General features: G+C 45.9%; 1 protein-coding gene across 2 annotated transcripts in view; it reads left to right on the forward strand.

The window, feature by feature from the left end:
* LOC119025768 (thrombospondin-type laminin G domain and EAR repeat-containing protein-like) overlaps positions 1–17,500 on the forward strand; it is a 27,959-nt gene that overhangs the window by 9,344 nt on the left and 1,115 nt on the right. Inside the window, exons 4-19 of one of the 2 annotated variants that reach the window (XM_037109693.1) lie at positions 2,387–2,499; positions 2,597–2,790; positions 4,433–4,539; positions 4,646–4,807; positions 4,913–5,145; positions 5,293–5,383; positions 5,470–5,623; positions 8,263–8,394; positions 9,077–9,194; positions 9,281–9,395; positions 10,333–10,513; positions 11,078–11,136; positions 12,310–12,486; positions 15,647–15,825; positions 15,947–16,048; positions 16,151–17,500. The exon at positions 16,151–17,500 is cut by the window's right edge and continues 1,115 nt beyond it. In XM_037109693.1, the coding sequence (XP_036965588.1) occupies positions 2,694–2,790; positions 4,433–4,539; positions 4,646–4,807; positions 4,913–5,145; positions 5,293–5,383; positions 5,470–5,623; positions 8,263–8,394; positions 9,077–9,194; positions 9,281–9,395; positions 10,333–10,513; positions 11,078–11,136; positions 12,310–12,486; positions 15,647–15,825; positions 15,947–16,048; positions 16,151–16,304 (2,061 nt within the window). In that variant the 5' untranslated portion in view covers positions 2,387–2,499; positions 2,597–2,693 and the 3' untranslated portion in view covers positions 16,305–17,500. The remainder of the gene's footprint in view (positions 1–2,386; positions 2,500–2,596; positions 2,791–4,432; positions 4,540–4,645; positions 4,808–4,912; positions 5,146–5,292; positions 5,384–5,469; positions 5,624–8,262; positions 8,395–9,076; positions 9,195–9,280; positions 9,396–10,332; positions 10,514–11,077; positions 11,137–12,309; positions 12,487–15,646; positions 15,826–15,946; positions 16,049–16,150) is intronic. The other variant, XM_037109694.1, reaches the window with a different exon arrangement.

The following is a 17,500-nucleotide window of genomic DNA, read 5'->3' on the forward strand; positions in this document are numbered from 1 at the left end:
ACATCAGCTTCACTTCTGTATCTGTAGTCAGGAGGTACATCAGCTTCACTTCTGTATCTGTAGTCTGGAGGTACGTCAGCTTCACTTCTGTATCTGTAGTCAGGAGGTACGTCAGCTTCTCTTCTGTATCTGTAGTCTGGAGGTACGTCAGCTTCACTTCTGTATCTGTAGTCTGGAGGTACGTCAGCTTCACTTCTGTATCTGTAGTCTGGAGGTACGTCAGCTTCACTTCTGTAGTCTGGAGGTATGTCAGCTTCACTTCTGTATCTGTAGTCAGGAGGTACGTCAGCTTCACTTCTGTATCTGTAGTCAGGAGGTACATCAGCTTCACTTCTGTATCTGTAGTCTGGAGGTACGTCAGCTTCACTTCTGTAGTCAGGAGGTACGTCAGCTTCACTTCTGTATCTGTAGTCAGGAGGTACGTCAGCTTCTCTTCTGTATCTGTAGTCTGGAGGTACGTCAGCTTCATTTCTGTATCTGTAGTCAGGAGGTATGTCAGCTTCTCTTCTGTATCTGTAGTCAGGAGGTACATCAGCTTCTCTTCTGTATCTGTAGTCAGGAGGTACGTCAGCTTCACTTCTGTATCTGTAGTCAGGAGGTATGTCAGCTTCTCTTCTGTATCTGTAGTCAGGAGGTACATCAGCTTCACTTCTGTATCTGTAGTCTGGAGGTATGTCAGCTTCACTTCTGTATCTGTAGTCAGGAGGTACGTCAGCTTCACTTCTGTAGTCTGGAGGTACGTCAGCTTCACTTCTGTATCTGTAGTCTGGAGGTACGTCAGCTTCACTTCTGTATCTGTAGTCAGGAGGTACGTCAGCTTCACTTCTGTAGTCTGGAGGTACATCAGCTTCACTTCTGTATCTGTAGTCAGGAGGTACATCAGCTTCACTTCTGTATCTGTAGTCTGGAGGTACGTCAGCTTCACTTCTGTATCTGTAGTCAGGAGGTGCGTCAGCTTCTCTTCTGTATCTGTAGTCTGGAGGTACGTCAGCTTGACTTCTGTGTCTGTAGTCAGGAGGTACGTCAGCTTCACTTCTGTAGTCTGGAGGTACATCAGCTTCACTTCTGTATCTGTAGTCAGGAGGTACATCAGCTTCACTTCTGTATCTGTAGTCTGGAGGTACGTCAGCTTCACTTCTGTATCTGTAGTCAGGAGGTACGTCAGCTTCTCTTCTGTATCTGTAGTCTGGAGGTACGTCAGCTTCACTTCTGTATCTGTAGTCTGGAGGTACGTCAGCTTCACTTCTGTATCTGTAGTCTGGAGGTACGTCAGCTTCACTTCTGTATCTGTAGTCTGGAGGTACGTCAGCTTCACTTCTGTAGTCTGGAGGTACATCAGCTTCACTTCTGTATCTGTAGTCAGGAGGTACATCAGCTTCACTTCTGTATCTGTAGTCTGGAGGTACGTCAGCTTCACTTCTGTATCTGTAGTCAGGAGGTACGTCAGCTTCTCTTCTGTATCTGTAGTCTGGAGGTACGTCAGCTTCTCTTCTGTATCTGTAGTCTGGAGGTACGTCAGCTTGACTTCTGTGTCTGTAGTCAGGAGGTACGTCAGCTTGACTTCTGTGTCTGTAGTCAGGAGGTACGTCAGCTTGACTTCTGTGTCTGTAGTCAGGAGGTACGTCAGCTTGACTTCTGTGTCTGTAGTCAGGTGGCAGCAGGTGAACAGACCGTGACTGGGTGGGTGTGTCTTTGAGTATCTGTGCACCTCTCACCTCACTGATGCTCTGTAGATGGTACCAGTTGTGTTCTGGGTTTAATCGCCTGCTGCCGTCCTCTCCTGGGCCGTGATGAACTGTGACAGTTGCAGCTGTGCTGTTTCCACAGGAAGTAGATCTGCTCTCACTCCAGGTGTGTGAGGACTGGGTGGAGGGCAGTAGATATGCATCCTCTGTGGATCTGTTGGTTCTGAAGCGTACTGGTGAGTCCAGGCTGGCAGAGATGTTGTCTTTTGATGTGCTGGAGAACCAGTTTCTTGAAGCACTTCATGAGGAGGGGCTGAGAGCCACAGGGCGGTGGTCTTTAGGACTAGACGCCACAGACTTTTCAGGTGCAGGTTTGTTTCAGCCAGCTGATTGGCTCATGTTTTCAGCACAGGACCTGGGATGTTATCGGGCCCGGCAGCTTTACCCTTATTCCCTCTCAGCTGGACTTACAGTACTGACGGTGGCCGGTCCTCTGGAGGCAGCGTAGACTTTACAGCTGAGTGTTCGTTGCTAGTGTCCCAAACCGTCTTTATCTTAAAAAGTTGTAATTTTGTCTGGTTTTAAAGCAGCGTACTAAATAAACTGTTTGATAAAGTCTGTAAAACTTACAGATGAAACCTTTACAAAAGTGTGAAGTCGTTTTTGTTTGTTCACATCTGAGTGTTGTCTTCTTTTTCTAGGTTTGACACATCCTAGAAGCAGAAGACCAATGAGGTGAATCTTCTCCATCGTTTCCATTCGATCATTCATGTACATGGTGTGGTTTGATTAAAGCCACCAGAGATGAAAAAAGGTTAAAGAAAGAACAAAGAACTGCACGTTGTGTTTCTGTTAAAAAAGAGGAACTTTTTCAGAACAGTTCTTGTCCGTGTGATTGTCCGGGCCTGCAGGTCGTCTTTCAGCCGGAGAATGGCGCTGAGCGAAGCAGGTCACAAAGCGGATCAGTGAGGTGGACACATCACACATCGCTGACGGCAGGCAGACGTGATGCTCGTGTGTCGCGCCCTGCTGCTCACCTGGGCGCTGCTCACCTGGGCGCTGCTCGCTGCCGCAGTCCGAAGCCAGAGCTGGAGACCCTGTACAGGTACGAGGATGTAGGTGTGAGATAAACGCCTCGACAAGAAGACTCAACCACAAACCTTTATTTATTTTCTGGATTTACAGAATATTTAGATAGAAATGTAATATATATCACAGAATTTGGGATTAGTATTAAAGGACTGGTTCCCTGTCGTCCTCCAGATACAGATATCACTTCAGATCTGAGTGGCCGGTACAGAGACAGCTTTAGCTTAGTTTAGCTCAAAGACTGGAAACAGGTGGAAACTGTTAGCTTAGCTTCACCAAAGCCAGAATCTACAGCATGTAGTGAACACTGACGTTAGCACAAGGCTGAATTTGAACTGATTAACAGCAACCGCACTGCAGCTGAGTCCTGAACCCAGACTGGGGTCAGACAACTTGAAGTGAACTGAAGGACTGACTGGTTGGACTTTTCTTCTTCTAATCTCTGTGTGAATTTGTCCTCTCTCTTTATCCTGTGATCGTTAACATGAAATCAGTCTGTGGTCGCTGAGCGCCGGCTGCTGTGTTTCATGTGTTTCAGACGTTTTTCTGCAGCTTTGTGCGTCGTTGTTTTTTTGTGTCTTTGAAATGTGAGCTGGGCTTCTGTGCATGCCGTCCCCTCCCTCCATTCAGCCTGCATTCATCCTCTGATCCTGCTGCAGCGACACAACACACAGACCGTCCACCAGCTTAAAGGGGAATTCCACATAAAAACTTATGTCAAGCTGTTGCTGTCAGTTCAGAAACAAAGATTTAAACTCCCTCTGCGTCTCGTCTTACAGCTTCTGTCACCTTTTACATTTGGTGTCAGTGTTTCTCTGAACAGATACTGAAGTCTGAAGCTGAAGCACCTCAGTTACAGGTTACCTCTCGTCACTCCAACATTTAATATACAGATTTCAATCCACACATTTCTTCATCCTAAATTTTGATCCATATCCTCAAGATGCCACATCATTACCATGTATTGCTTCAGTAAGACACATTTCCTCTACGTCCCCACACGTCCCTCCGTCACGTTCCTCCACATTAGTCTACACATGTTGTTCAGAACTCTGTACGCTACGTTCCCATTACTTTGTATGTTACTCCAATACTCCGTTCAGTACTTTGTTCATCACTCTGTCACTCCAGACGTTATTCTCTGTTTTAACTTAACAGCTGATTTCTAGAAGTACAGGAATGTAGCAGACTGTCTCACATTGAACCTCTAACTGAAAGGACTCAGGATGAAAACTGGCTGATACAATATTTCCTCTGTCTGAAGAACATCCCATCATTACAACAGGAACCTGCTCGATCTGATACCTGCAACTCGACGCAGCTCTGGTTTTATTTTTAGATCAATGGAGCCACAGAAGGAGGAATAAAACATCTCTGAGATGATCACGTGATAAAACTAAACTGCAGAGATAAACTGTTAATCGTTAGTGAGCGTAGAGCTCATTTACATCTGAGAGCTGATAATTATCATCCAGCCGACCACATGACAGACTGTGACACACTTATTGACCACGAGGAGGAAGAAAGAGATCAGATAAAGAAGAACCAGCTGTTGTGTAACGTCTGCAGTGTTTCTCTCAAACTTTCCTGACTTCACTCACTTCATCGTCTCTGTTTTCACTTCATGTCAGTTAAAATCCTCCGTGTTCTCTGCGCAGGTTTCACGGCGTTAACCAACACACTGATCTGTTTCTCCTCAGACCTGCTGCCTCTGGACCTGCTGGCCAGAGCGCTGCCGGGCCCGGGACAAGCCCCGCCCACGCAGGTAGGACACCTGAGGGGATGGAGGGAGCGGTGAACGAGTGAAAAGTGAGCGATGACGGAATGAAGAGATACACAATAAATAATGAATCAATGAAATGATCAATCAGGTGCAGATGGTTCAGTCCAAAGGGTCCAGAGGGCTCCGTTTGGCCGGCGCCATGGTGGCAGCGCTGAGTTTCCCTTCCTCCCTGATCTTCACCAACTGTGACTACTTCCCTGCTGAGTTCTCATTGGTCGCCACCATCAAGACACCGAGACTGAGACAGAAGGTGAACCAGGAGGACTGATTAGAACCTGGTCTAGTTAGGTCCAGTCTTGTTTAGCCCAGTGTGGTCCAGTCAGTTCTAACCTGTTCTTCCTCTCTCTGTCTCCAGAGGAATGAGTACATCTTCTCTGTGGTGGAGGAGGGCTCTGATTCGCTGCTGCTTGGGCTACGCGTCTCAGAGAACCGCCTCCATTTTGTTGCAATGCCCCCCGATGCTGGTGGGCGGAGTCGGCTGGTCTTTAAAGATGTCGAACTGGATGATAACCGCTGGCACACGTTGGTTCTGGCTGTCACCGGACTGTACGCCACACTGACTGTCGACTGTGGACTGCCTCTGGAGCTGTGAGTCACCGTCAGTCCAGTTCAGCCTGGTTCAGTTGAGTCCAGTTCAGACTAGTTCATAGTTTAGTCAGAAGCAGGACGACTGAGAGACTCAGACCATGTTCTGACAGAACAGACTGTGTCATTTACTGGTTTTCTCTCTCCCAGTAAACAGATCCAGCCCTTCCCCAGCACTCTGAGCACCAGAGGGTCCAGGTTCTTCATCGGCAGCAGGAGGAGGATGAGGGGACGCTTCTCTGTGCGTCTGAGATCAGGATCAAGATTCAGTCAGACCTTCAGGGTCCTGCTGCCCGTTAAACCCACTCACATGTTCTCTGTGTTCAGGGTTTACTGCGACAGCTCGTCCTGCTTCCTGGTTCAGATGCAACGCCCAGACTGTGTCCGACCTCTGACCCCAGCCTGGCCGAGCTGTCCGTCCCCCAGGTCCTGAAGTCCACCCCTCTGCGGCCCGACCGCCACGGGCCAGTTTACCCGTACGGTAAGGAGACAAAGTGTCCAAAATACCAGGAACCAGCAGCAGGGCCGCAGTGGGTGGTAAACGTCCTGTATGTGACATGTTTACACATCAGACTGCCGAGGACATCGGGTCGCTCATGTCGGTCCAGAATGAACCTCAATAAATCTGGTGACAGCTGTCTGTGCATCCAGGAGCACACTGTTAGCATGTTAGCAGGAGCTGCTATCAGCTCGTTCAGCACTCTTTGAATGAAGATTATCTGATTAAATGTAACAAAAACAGGTTAAAATGGTACTTGGGTTGTAGTTCTGCTTGTTCTGCGGTTACACTGTCACATATGTTCAGAGTCGGATCAGGATCAGGTTCACATCTGGGCTCTGTGACCGCTCCTACCTGCAGTGTTGGTGGTTTTGGTTGTGATGGTATCAGTGATTCTGTAATCTGAGCTCCTGAATGACTGACGGGATGGAAGAGCTGCTTCCTGTGTGTGTGTGTGTGTGTGTGTGTGTGTGCGACAGACCATTACAGCTACAGGTTTTCTGTTTCACTGTGTGTGTATGTCTGAGTGTAAGCAGCACTTTGATTGACAGCCGGGTCTCTCCTACTGTTTGATGTGTGTTTCCATGACAACAGAATCAGACTGGTGCTGAGCTGATGGACAGGTGCTCACTATCAGCTTTAAAAACACCAACATCGTACAGGTGTGTGCCTGTTATTTTGTCCAACCGCCTTTTGTGAAACACCTGAGATATTTCAAATCATTTAAATTGTATCTGATAATTCATGCAGAAAGACCTGAAGAGGACAGAACAGACTCACGTGTTGGAAATAAAACCCAGTGGTTAGCTTTTAGCTGGTAAGCTAACATTTCATCTAGATATTGTTGGCTGTGTACATAGTTAAGCTCATTAGCATGAGAGTTTGTGTTTGAGGATGGACCAAGAATGAGAATAGTTGGGACACAATTTGACAAACTGGGGGATCAAGAACAAGTTAGCCTGCTCGCTAATGTTAGCATAACAGTCCCCCTTTGTTCATAATGGATATACAATCCAAATAAAATCTTGTAAACCAAAGGATTTCCTTCATTGTCTGAGTATTGAGCTGTGTAAGTAGCTTCTAAGCATCCTTAGGCTCAGATATTAATTAAGTTCACCAGACTGACTCTGTGTCTGATATAGCTCGAACTCTGTCTCTTTATGACTCAGTTTATGTGAACCTGAATCATGGGAGTTGTCTGGTGTTTGATTTACGTACCTGCCCACAGCTGAGTGCACTACAAAGTCAGCTTTACTTCAGGCACCAAAACTCTTTGTCAATTATTAATAAAGTCTGAAGAAATCCAATGGTCAAAGGTCATGCATCATGCTAACAGACTGAGGCTAAAGCTAACAGGTCATGCATCGTGCTAACAGACTGAGGCTAAAGCTAACAGGTCATGCATCGTGCTAACAGACTGAGGCTAAAGCTAACAGGTCATGCATCATGCTAACAGACTGAGGCTAACGCTAACAGATCATGCATCATGCTAACAGACTGAGGCTAACGCTAACAGGTCATGCATCATGCTAACAGACTGAGGCTAATGCTAACAGGTCATGCATCATGCTAACAGACTGAGGCTAACGCTAACAGGTCATGCATCATGCTAACAGACTGAGGCTAACGCTAACAGGTCATGCATCATGCTAACAGACTGAGGCTAACGCTAACAGGTCATGCATCATGCTAACAGACTGAGGCTAAAGCTAACAGGTCATGCATCATGCTAACAGACTGAGGCTAAAGCTAACAGGTTTATATTCAGGCACAGAGACGTGAACCTGTAGAGTTCAGTGTTTGTTGTCCTGACGTGTCTTTGAGGTAATTCAGTGGTCGTTCTGTCTGCAGGCAGATTAAACCTCATCACCATCAGTCTGTCTGTTATCAGCTCTCTTCCTTCAGGTGATTCAGACTGATGTGTAATGATGTCAGAGTCCTCTCTCCTGTCAGCTCGTTATGAAGACGTGTGTTTGAAGGAGTGACGAAAACCTCCATTACCTTCACTTCATTAACACAGCGAGCTGTCAGCTCAACCACACAGTCAGATACAGTTACTGTTCAGATGCAGACGGTGAGATGACAGTCAGCTCTGTCACTGTGGGATTGTTCTGCTCAACAGGGACTTTCCATCACACTTAGTGATGTTTACCTGCACCCTCACCTGTCTGCAGTACTGCTGGTGTACTCAAGTACGTACACATTTCAGGTCTTATTTACTGAAGTGTTTACTTGTAATGCTGCTTTTTTTAACTTTGTGTTTTACTGAACTACATTTGTCTGTCTGCTGTAGTTAGTAGTTTTGTAAAGCTTTGCCTTTTCACTGAGAAAATCTTCAAATATAATGTCAACATTCACATGAAAAATATGTAAGTTAGTTAGCTGATCTCTAAAAACACTTTAATCTGTCACTTGAACAAAACTAACTTATCATGATGATTATTTTACCATTTATTTATTAGCAAATTGCTTTCACATAGAACATAAACAGATGTGTATCATGAAAAGTTTGTTGTTATAACAATGTTTTTAATGTTTTAAGAGCTGTTGTCACTGAATGACATCATGCACACAGATCATATTATAACACCATCTTCACTCGTTGCTTCTGTTTGTTTCAGAGGCAGAGGCCAGAGTGACTCTGGGAAATCCTCCTCCATGTTCAGGACCAGAACAGGGTCAGCTGTGGTTCAACGCTCAGAAGAAAGGTCTGTTCATCTGTGACGGACTCGGCTGGAGCACACTGCTGCAGAGTGAGTCTAAAGATTTCTATCTAAAGTCTGCTGACTGGAAGGATTTGTCATCAAACACACTGTGAGGTGACTTATTTCAAGTCCACATCAGACCGAACATTTTTTCAGGGAATGGAAAAAGTTAAGTAGGAAGTAAAATCAGTCAGCTTCAGATTCAGTCGACTCGCAGACGTCAACAGATACTCCAATACTTCACCAGAAATATCTTGAGTGAATTACTTCATTATAAAATAAATAATGCTGTGATTTTATCAGAAGTTCATATCAGGAAAGAATACATTTTTGAGAATAAATGTAAAGTCTGATCGCAGGTGAATGAAATGGTTAAACTCTAGTGTTGCTGTCCAGGATGTGGAGGATCTGAAGGCTGGTGACACCAAACACATCAGAATAAAGATTTAATAACAATAATAGAATCTGTGTCACACTATATCTTCTTTGTTGTAAACATACCCAAACCCTTTAAAACAGATATTTAATACTTGTAATACTTTTAATTCTTAATGTTTGCACTACTTTGCTCTACTGTTACACACAGTAAAAGCCAAAGTTTGTTCTCTGTGCTGTAAAACACATGTCGAGCAAAAGACAAGAAACCCTGTTGCATTAAATGTGCAACACAAGGTAAACTGCTTGCACTTGTACTACTTATGTATCCTCGGTGGTCTCATGTCCACTGCAGATAAGGAGCGTTTGGATTACGTGGAGGACTACCAGGACCTGTACACCAGCTCAGAGACCTTTGACGTCGAGGTCTTCTCCATCCCGTCTGAAGGCCTCTTCATGGCTGCAGCCAACAGGTTCACAAAGACAAAGACTCAAACATGTCTCATGTAAGAACAGGGCCAGATTATTCACTACATATCCCTCATATATCCTCCTGCAGGGACTCTCGGCCCGGTTCTGGTATCTACAAATGGAAGGACGGGTCGTTCCAGCTGTACCAGAACATCAGCACTCAGGAGGCTCGAGCCTGGAAACATTTCACCATCGACAACAAGGTGAGAGCTGCTCCAGCTCGTAACGTCTCGTTACTGCCGGACTGAATATTACCAACAGATTAATCCTGTCGCTAATTTCCAAGATGAAGAAAATATGAATGTTATTTATGTCAGTATGCTGCAGGTCTGCAGGTTAAAGGACTTGTTGTTGCTCCAGATTAATAAAATATGGACTTGACATGAAAAACAATCCAGTTACAATCTGAGTAATTCTGTGATTCTTATGAGCCGCCTCCAGTCCTGAAAGGGCCTTAAAGTCTTTCTTTCTTTCTTTCTTTCTTTCTTTCTTTCTTTCTTTCTTTCTTTCTTTCTTTCTTTTATAAATTCACGGCTGAATGAACTTGAAACATTGATGACTATTGATGAGGTGAGAGCTGCTCCAGCTTCAAGTGATTGTAACTTCAGGACAGTGTTTTCCTTCAGATTACAATCACACAATCACACAAGTGATATGAGACTTTGATTTACAATGTTTATTAATCTAAAAGTAAAAAGTAGTATAATGTTCTTAATGTTGCTAATGTTGCTAATGTTACAGGTTCTTAGAAAGAGAAAAGAAACTCATGAATTGACCCGAGTCTTCCTGAAAATTAAGCAGGAAACGGCAACAAAGCAGCTGAGACTATGTCCATCCATTACATCACTGTGACCTCAGCGTGACCTCAGCGTGACCTCTGTATGACCTCTGTATGACCGAGCAGTTTGTTCTGGTCGTTGTGTTGGATCTGTGTGGTCCTGTGTTGATGTTCCCCAGGTGTGAACATAAAGGTGTGCAGGTTGGCAGTACGACGTCTTATTACAGCAGATCGACACGATGAAAAACACCCTCAGATACAGTTTGTTCAAAGAGAGAACAGACTCAGACTGAAAGTGTCTTTATTTATTGGTTTATTTGTCCTGAGATATAAAAGTCAAAGTGTCTTTTTTTCTCTGGCAGATTTTCCTGGTGGTGGCGAACTCCCGGGAGTCCGAGCCCGAGCTGTCAATCATCTATAAGTGGAATCAGCGGCGGCGGCGTTTCCTCCGTCACCAGAATCTGGAGACTCACTCAGCTGTGGACTGGGAGGCCTTTCACATCCACAACCACAGCTTCCTGGTGGTAGCCAATCACAGACGAGGTAAACAACCACCGTCAGGCCTGCTCCACATGTACATGGGTTCTGTTTAGAACAGGTATGAGGAACCCGGCTGGGACCAGCTGTCTGATCTGTGTATAACTGAGTCCGTTCACTCAGAACAAAGTCAAACATGTTCCAAAACCTGGTGGGATATTCAAGAACAGGATGGAGTTTTACTGACATCATTAACATCAAACACACCTCCACCTGCTCTGTGTGTGTGTGTGTGTGTGTGTGTGTGTGTGTGTGTGTGTGTGTGTGCTGTGAAGATAAAACACTCACTGATCTGAGCTGAAAAGAAGGAAAGATTGTTTATGATCTGACCATCTGAAAGAAAACGATGGAAAAAGAAAGAAAGAATGCAAGAAAGCTGATGCAGGTGTACTGTGGTTAGATCACACACACACACACACACACACACACACACACACACACACACACACACACACACACACACACACACACACGTAGGAACCTTTCAACATGTTGGCACATCGTCTCCAGCATCATCTCAGAAGTTGGATTTGTTGTACATTTGATTGAAGTGTCCCTGTCTGTCCTCAGCCAGAGACTCAAACCACAACATCCACAGTGTGATCTACAGGTGGGACCCAAACACCAAGGTAACGCTGTCCTCTGTCCAGACTCATGTCTAACCAATAAAGATGACATGTATAAGACTTGAGCCATGGTGTCCCATCTTTCACACACTGTCTTCTCCTGACTCTTCCCGTCCTCTCATTGCTCTTCCCGTCCTCTCCTGGCTCTTCCCGTCCTCTCCTGACTCTTCCTGTCCTCTCATTACTCTTCCTGTCCTCTCCTGGCTCTTCCCGTCCTCTCCTGGCTCTTCCCGTCCTCTCCTGGCTCTTCCCGTCCTCTCCTGACTCTTCCCGTCCTCTCCTGGCTCTTCTTGTCTTCTCCTGGCTCTCCCTGTCCTCTCCTGACTCTTCCCGTCCTCTCATTACTCTTCCTGTCCTCTCCTGGCTCTTCCCGTCCTCTCCTGGCTCTTCCCGTCCTCTCCTGGCTCTTCCCGTCCTCTCCTGACTCTTCCCGTCCTCTCCTGGCTCTTCCCGTCCTCTCCTGGCTCTTCCCGTCCTCTCCTGACTCTTCCCGTCCTCTCATTACTCTTCCCGTCCTCTCCTGGCTCTTCCCGTCTTCTCCTGGCTCTTCCTGTCCTCTCATTACTCTTCCCGTCCTCTCCTGGCTCTTCCCGTCCTCTCCTGGCTCTTCCCGTCCTCTCCTGACTCTTCCCGTGCTCTCATTACTCTTCCCGTCCTCTCCTGACTCTTCCCGTGCTCTCATTACTCTTCCTGTCCTCTCCTGGCTCTTCCCGTCCTCTCCTGACTCTTCCCGTCTTCTCATGGCTCTTCCTGTCCTCTCATTACTCTTCCCGTCCTCTCCTGGCTCTTCCCGTCCTCTCCTGGCTCTTCCCGTCCTCTCCTGGCTCTTCCTGTCCTCTCATTACTCTTCCCGTCCTCTCCTGGCTCTTCCCGTCCTCTCCTGGCTCTTCCCGTCTTCTCCTGGCTCTTCCTGTCCTCTCATTACTCTTCCCGTCCTCTCCTGACTCTTCCCGTCCTCTCCTGGCTCTTCCCGTCCTCTCCTGACTCTTCCCGTCCTCTCCTGGCTCTTCCCGTCGTCTCCTGACTCTGCCCGTCCTCTCCTGGCTCTTCCTGTCCTGCCTGTTTTTTTTTTTTGTTTTTTTTTTAAAAACCTTCCTGTCCTGTCTTCTGTTGTCCTGTCCTATATGTCCCTCACTCTTGTCTCACCCTCTCTTGTCCTCCGTCCCGTCCCTTCAGCTGTTTGAGGTGAATCAGACTCTGTCCACGTCCGGAGCGTACGACTGGGAGTTCTTCTCCGTCGGCCCGTACCACTTCCTGGTGGTCGCCAACACCTTCGACGGTCGGACCACCACCATCAGCTCCACCGTCTATGTCTGGTTGGACGGCTGCTTCCGGACCTTCCAGAGCATCCCGGTCAGTGTCCCGTGTCTTTGAGTGGTGATGACAGCAGGTCTCAGATCAGGACTTTGTCTCTCACTTTTCCACCCAACCATCTGGTTGAAACTTCGTGGTGTACAATCAGAAAATCTCTGGGTGGTGCCCTCTGCTGGTGCTTTGAGGAAGGACGTGGAGATAAACTCCACTGTCGTTCTCACAAACACAAAGTTTAGATTTCACACTCAAACACAATCACACTTTCAAAGTTCCTCATAAATAAATCTGATCTTTTCATCTGAATGATGAGCTTTGACCTTCAGGCTCCAGAGCTGATATGAGAACTGAGAAATCCTGTATGTTCTGCTGTAGCTGTGAGATGTGGATCCTGTAATTCTGAGAGCTCTTTTTTACATTTATCAGACGCTGCTGTCACACACACACACACACACACACACATACACACACACACACACACTGATGGTGGCGGCTGCCTGCACACCAGGAGCAGTCGAGGGTTCAGTATCTTGCCCAAGGACACTTTGACATGCAGACCAGGGGAATCAAACCAGCAGTCTTCCAGTAACAAGATGCTGACTCTACCCCTGAGCCACATCCTCAACAATGCATCATCATCTGCATTTTAAGAGAGACGTGATTTTATTTGTGAGTCCGCTGGTCAGTAAGTCACCACCTTCAGGACAAACTTCACATTCTGTCCTAACCAAGAAGAGAGAAATCATCAGGATTACAGTGATTGGGCACCCAGTTCTTCTTCTGTTTGGGCTGAACAACCTGTCCAGGTGAGGCTCTACCTGTCCAGGTGAGGCTCTACCTGTCCAGGGTAGAGTCTCACAGCAGAGCAGAGCAGAGAGCAGACAGACATGATGCAGAGGATTATGACAGTAATCACAGTGACTCAGACACTAACAGAAGCTCAACGTGACGACATCCAACCACAAATCACACACAGATAGAAATAATCTGCTGAGTCACGGCGAGAGACTCAGTCTGACACTGAAGTCTGAAGTCTGAGGAGACGTTCACAGATCTGCTTCTGTCTGGAGTCTTTTTACGACTTTGTGAATCCAGAATCCAGCTTTCTAGTAGCTGCTGCTGGGTGCAAGCTAACACTGTTAGCTAACAGTACAGTCTTTGACCACATGTCACAGTCTCAGAGATGAATTAATAATGAAGCTAATGTTTGTTAGCAGCTCTGATGGATTCATCTGACTGAACACAGCTGACCTGCAGCCTCTCAGCTGTTTCCTGCTGCTTCTGTAATGAAGCTGCAGTTAAAACTGTAATAAATCTGTTATATGATGACAGACGATCACATCAAAGTGTTTCTGTTGAAATCAGTTTCACATTCATCAAAATGTGTTTTCATGACACTCTGATTTAAAGGAAATGAAACCCTCCAATTAAAACACAGGAAACCAGAGGAGTGTAATTAATGAGACACACACACTGCAGGTGTGTGTGTGTGTGTGTGTGTGTGTGAGGGGGTTTCCAGCAGCAGACTGTTTGGACTCGTCCATCAGGGCGGATCATCTGACTGAAGACTTTTATTGGATTTGAAAACCACAAAAAACATGTTAAAGCTTCATGAACCTTTAATTTAGCTTCTGACAGCAGCAGCCACAGCCAGCAGGGAGAACATCAACCTGTTTACACCACGTGGAAAACATCTGGAAACACATCCCAGCAGGGTCCACAGCTGGACCACAGAAACACAAGCCCTGGCAGCGCCCTCTGGAGGCTGCAGGGGTCATTACAGCCAGACTTAAAAACATACTGATGGTTTATGTAAAGACACTGAAATGTATTTCATTTTACTTTATTTAATCTGAAATGCAACTAAACATGTAAAATATCGAAACTGAGTTTCTACCCTGCAGTATTAAAAAGTGCCGTGCAGGAGATTTAACCCTTGTTAACATGCTAACATGCTAACATGCTGATGTTAAGCAGGTCCAGTGTTTAACATGGGAACATTCTTCATGAAGTGTGGCACAAGTATCAGAAGCTTCATTCTGAGTCTAGACAGTAAATAGTCTTCTCATAAATAAATACAGAATCTTCTGATGGAACCAAATCCATACCGATGTCAGGCTGATAACAACCTCTGACCAGCCACTTCCAGGTCGAGCCCCGCCCACTTCCTGATACAGGTGACTGTGTCTGCACTCATCCTTAATGCTGACATTTGATATTAGCAATAAACAAATTCCAGCTGAGCCTCTGAGGACCATGAATATCTCATCACTGTCTGTACAAGGCTTGTTGACTTCATTTAAAACACATGATGTGATGTGATGTGGGCTCAAGGAGGAAGTTTGAGGGTCTCAACCCCCGTTTGGACTTGATCTTGATTCTGGCTCAACTTGATCTTGAACCCATCTGGATTCTTTGGATGTTCACTTGACTGTCACTTCTGACTGTTAGCTGCAGGTGTTCTGATCTTTTGGGTCCTGATAGTATGGCGTTTTTATTCTGGGCAATAAGCCGCCACCATTTAGACAGAAGGCGGTAAACTTTTTTACAACCAGGAAACAGCTGATCACTGCAGTCAGTCCATCACTTCATCCACAGACATTAAGATGAGCAGCTGGACAGCTGCAGAGATCCAGGAGATGCAGCGTCTCCTCGGTCTCTGTAGCTGTTTGGTTGTGTTAGCTTGTTGTTGTAGTGGCAAGTTAAGGACGGTCGCTACTTTCAAATTAAAAGCCCCCCGCTAAGAATCCAGTTCTAAACTCCTATGGAATGCACTGTAAAGCTCTTATTTTGAAGACAAATTCGCTGTCACTGTTCACAGCCCAACTTCGTGCTTCACGTCACGCCTGCCTCAGTGGCAGCCAAGCGGCAGCTTTTGGAAAAGGAGGAATATTACACCTCCCTTTTAGAAAGACAAGGCAACATATTGCCTTGCTGCAAATATGCCACCTTTTCTATCTGAAAGGGGCTAATGTTTTGACTTTGACTCGTCTCATAATTGTTTTACAGTAGATGTTTCTCAGTTTGGCAAATTTATGTACTGAAGTAAAATGTAGTTTTAATCTCTCTTCTTCTTTGTTTGAATATTACCTTGAGGTAAAAATGTAAAGTTTGCTGTCAGGGAGGAGATCAGGACATGTCAAGTGGCTGCAAGTGGAAAAGGTCAAAAAGTCGTCAAAATAAACGAGTGTTGTGTCAGCAGACGGTGGGAGCGACGGACTGGGAGACATTTCAGATCGACGGCAGGTTCTTTCTTGCCGTCGCCAACAGTCAGAAGGTTTCAGACCGCGGCCCGAGTCTCTACACCATCAACTCCACCGTGTACGAGCTCAACACCTTCACACAGACCTTCATCCGCTTCCAAGACATCCTCACACACAGGTGAGCACCTGGTCATTACACTGGGGTTTACCTCTACCACCTCCATACCTGAAGCAAAAAGACATCTCAGAAGGATGTAGTGATGTCGTTTCAGTGTTTCCTTTTTGATTGTTGTCTTCAGCGCTGTGGACTGGGAGTTCTTCACCATCGGAGAGGAGAAGTTCTTGGTTGTTGCAAACTCTCACGATGGCAGCTCGTACTCTCTGAACAGTGTCGTCTACAGGTTCGTGCCTCCTGTCAGAGGTTTGAGGGACATCTTTAGGTTTGGTGTAGCTGTTTCTGTTGCTTCAGACTTTCTCTATTTATTTTTTCTGCGTGGTTTCAGGTGGCAGGGTTACGAGGGCTTTGTTCCGGTTCATAGCCTGCCGACGTTCGGCTGCAGAGACTGGGAACACTTCAACACTGATGAAGGCTCCTTCCTCATCTACTCCAGCGCCACCTCCAGACTCAGCAAGGTCTTCAAACTCAGGACCTACTGAATCAAACTACATCCGACAGCTCAAGCATCAAACTCAGAACCTGATGAAGAATGCACAGCCTTCAACCAGCTCCTCAATCTGCAAAACCACTTTCTTTTTCAGAACTGAGTCAAGTCTTCAGAGGTCCAGCTCAGATTTTGCATCGGCTTCGTCCTCTTCAGGGCTCAAACACAAAAACAGTTTATAAAAGCGTCAGGTCATGTTAAGCTCTCCTGAAAAGGTGCAAAGAGAAACTGCTTGATGAGAGAAAATGTTTTATTAAATGAGAGTGTCATAAATTATCATCAGCTACACAAAGATCCAGCACAAAATCTAGTGTGGTTCTTCACTCACATTCAGGTTCTGCAGCCAAGTTCTGGTCTGTATTTATGGCTCAAGTGAAGTTTTGGATTTGAAGTTTTTATCATGTTGTAAAAAGTGAACATCTTCTCATCTAAAGTTCCTGAAGACCGTTTCTGTTTGAAACGACGTGTTGACTGAATCCAACGTAAGCTGCTGCTCAGCGATGTGAAGAAGAAGAAGAAGAAGAAGAAGAAGAAGAAGAAGAAGAAGAAGAAGAAGAAGAAGAAGAAGTCACACTGAGTGATATTTGTGTCATGTCTTCACAGTTTGCTGTATCTCTCCTTTATTTTCCGTCATGACCAACAACTCCTTCAGGGCTCGACCACATCAAAGCTAAAAATAGAAACCATAATTTAATTCTTTGTTGCACTTTTCTTTAAGGTGGTTTACAAGAAGTCACGTCAAGCATCGCTGATGAGTGCAGTGAAGAGGAAAACTTCACAAAACCCCAGTGGGCCGGCCATCATCGGCATTAACACAAAGACCCAGTCCAGAATCTGAGCAGGTGGTAAACAGACACTGAGCAGCAGGGTGGAGCTGGTCTCACTTTCAGCCCTGAAGTGTAACGAAGCAGATTCACCAGACTCAGCAGCAAAAGGTCAGAACCTCTAATGTGACACACTGATCCGATAAAGACCCTCCTCGTCAGTATAGTCTATGAGGAACGACCTTATAGATGAACTCTGCAGTCACAGCGCCTGAAACCAAAGAAACAAATGTATGATTTCTATCTGTGTCCCTTCTGTAGTCTCAGGATCGTCTTCCTCCCGACTCTCATTATGACGCTGACTATGAGTCTGTGGCCGCTTTAAAGAAACATGTTGACATTAGTGAAGCTTCATTCACCAGAGAAC

The sequence above is a fragment of the Acanthopagrus latus genome, chromosome 9 (assembly GCF_904848185.1).
Source record: "Acanthopagrus latus isolate v.2019 chromosome 9, fAcaLat1.1, whole genome shotgun sequence".
Taxonomy (NCBI): Eukaryota; Metazoa; Chordata; class Actinopteri; order Spariformes; family Sparidae; genus Acanthopagrus; species Acanthopagrus latus.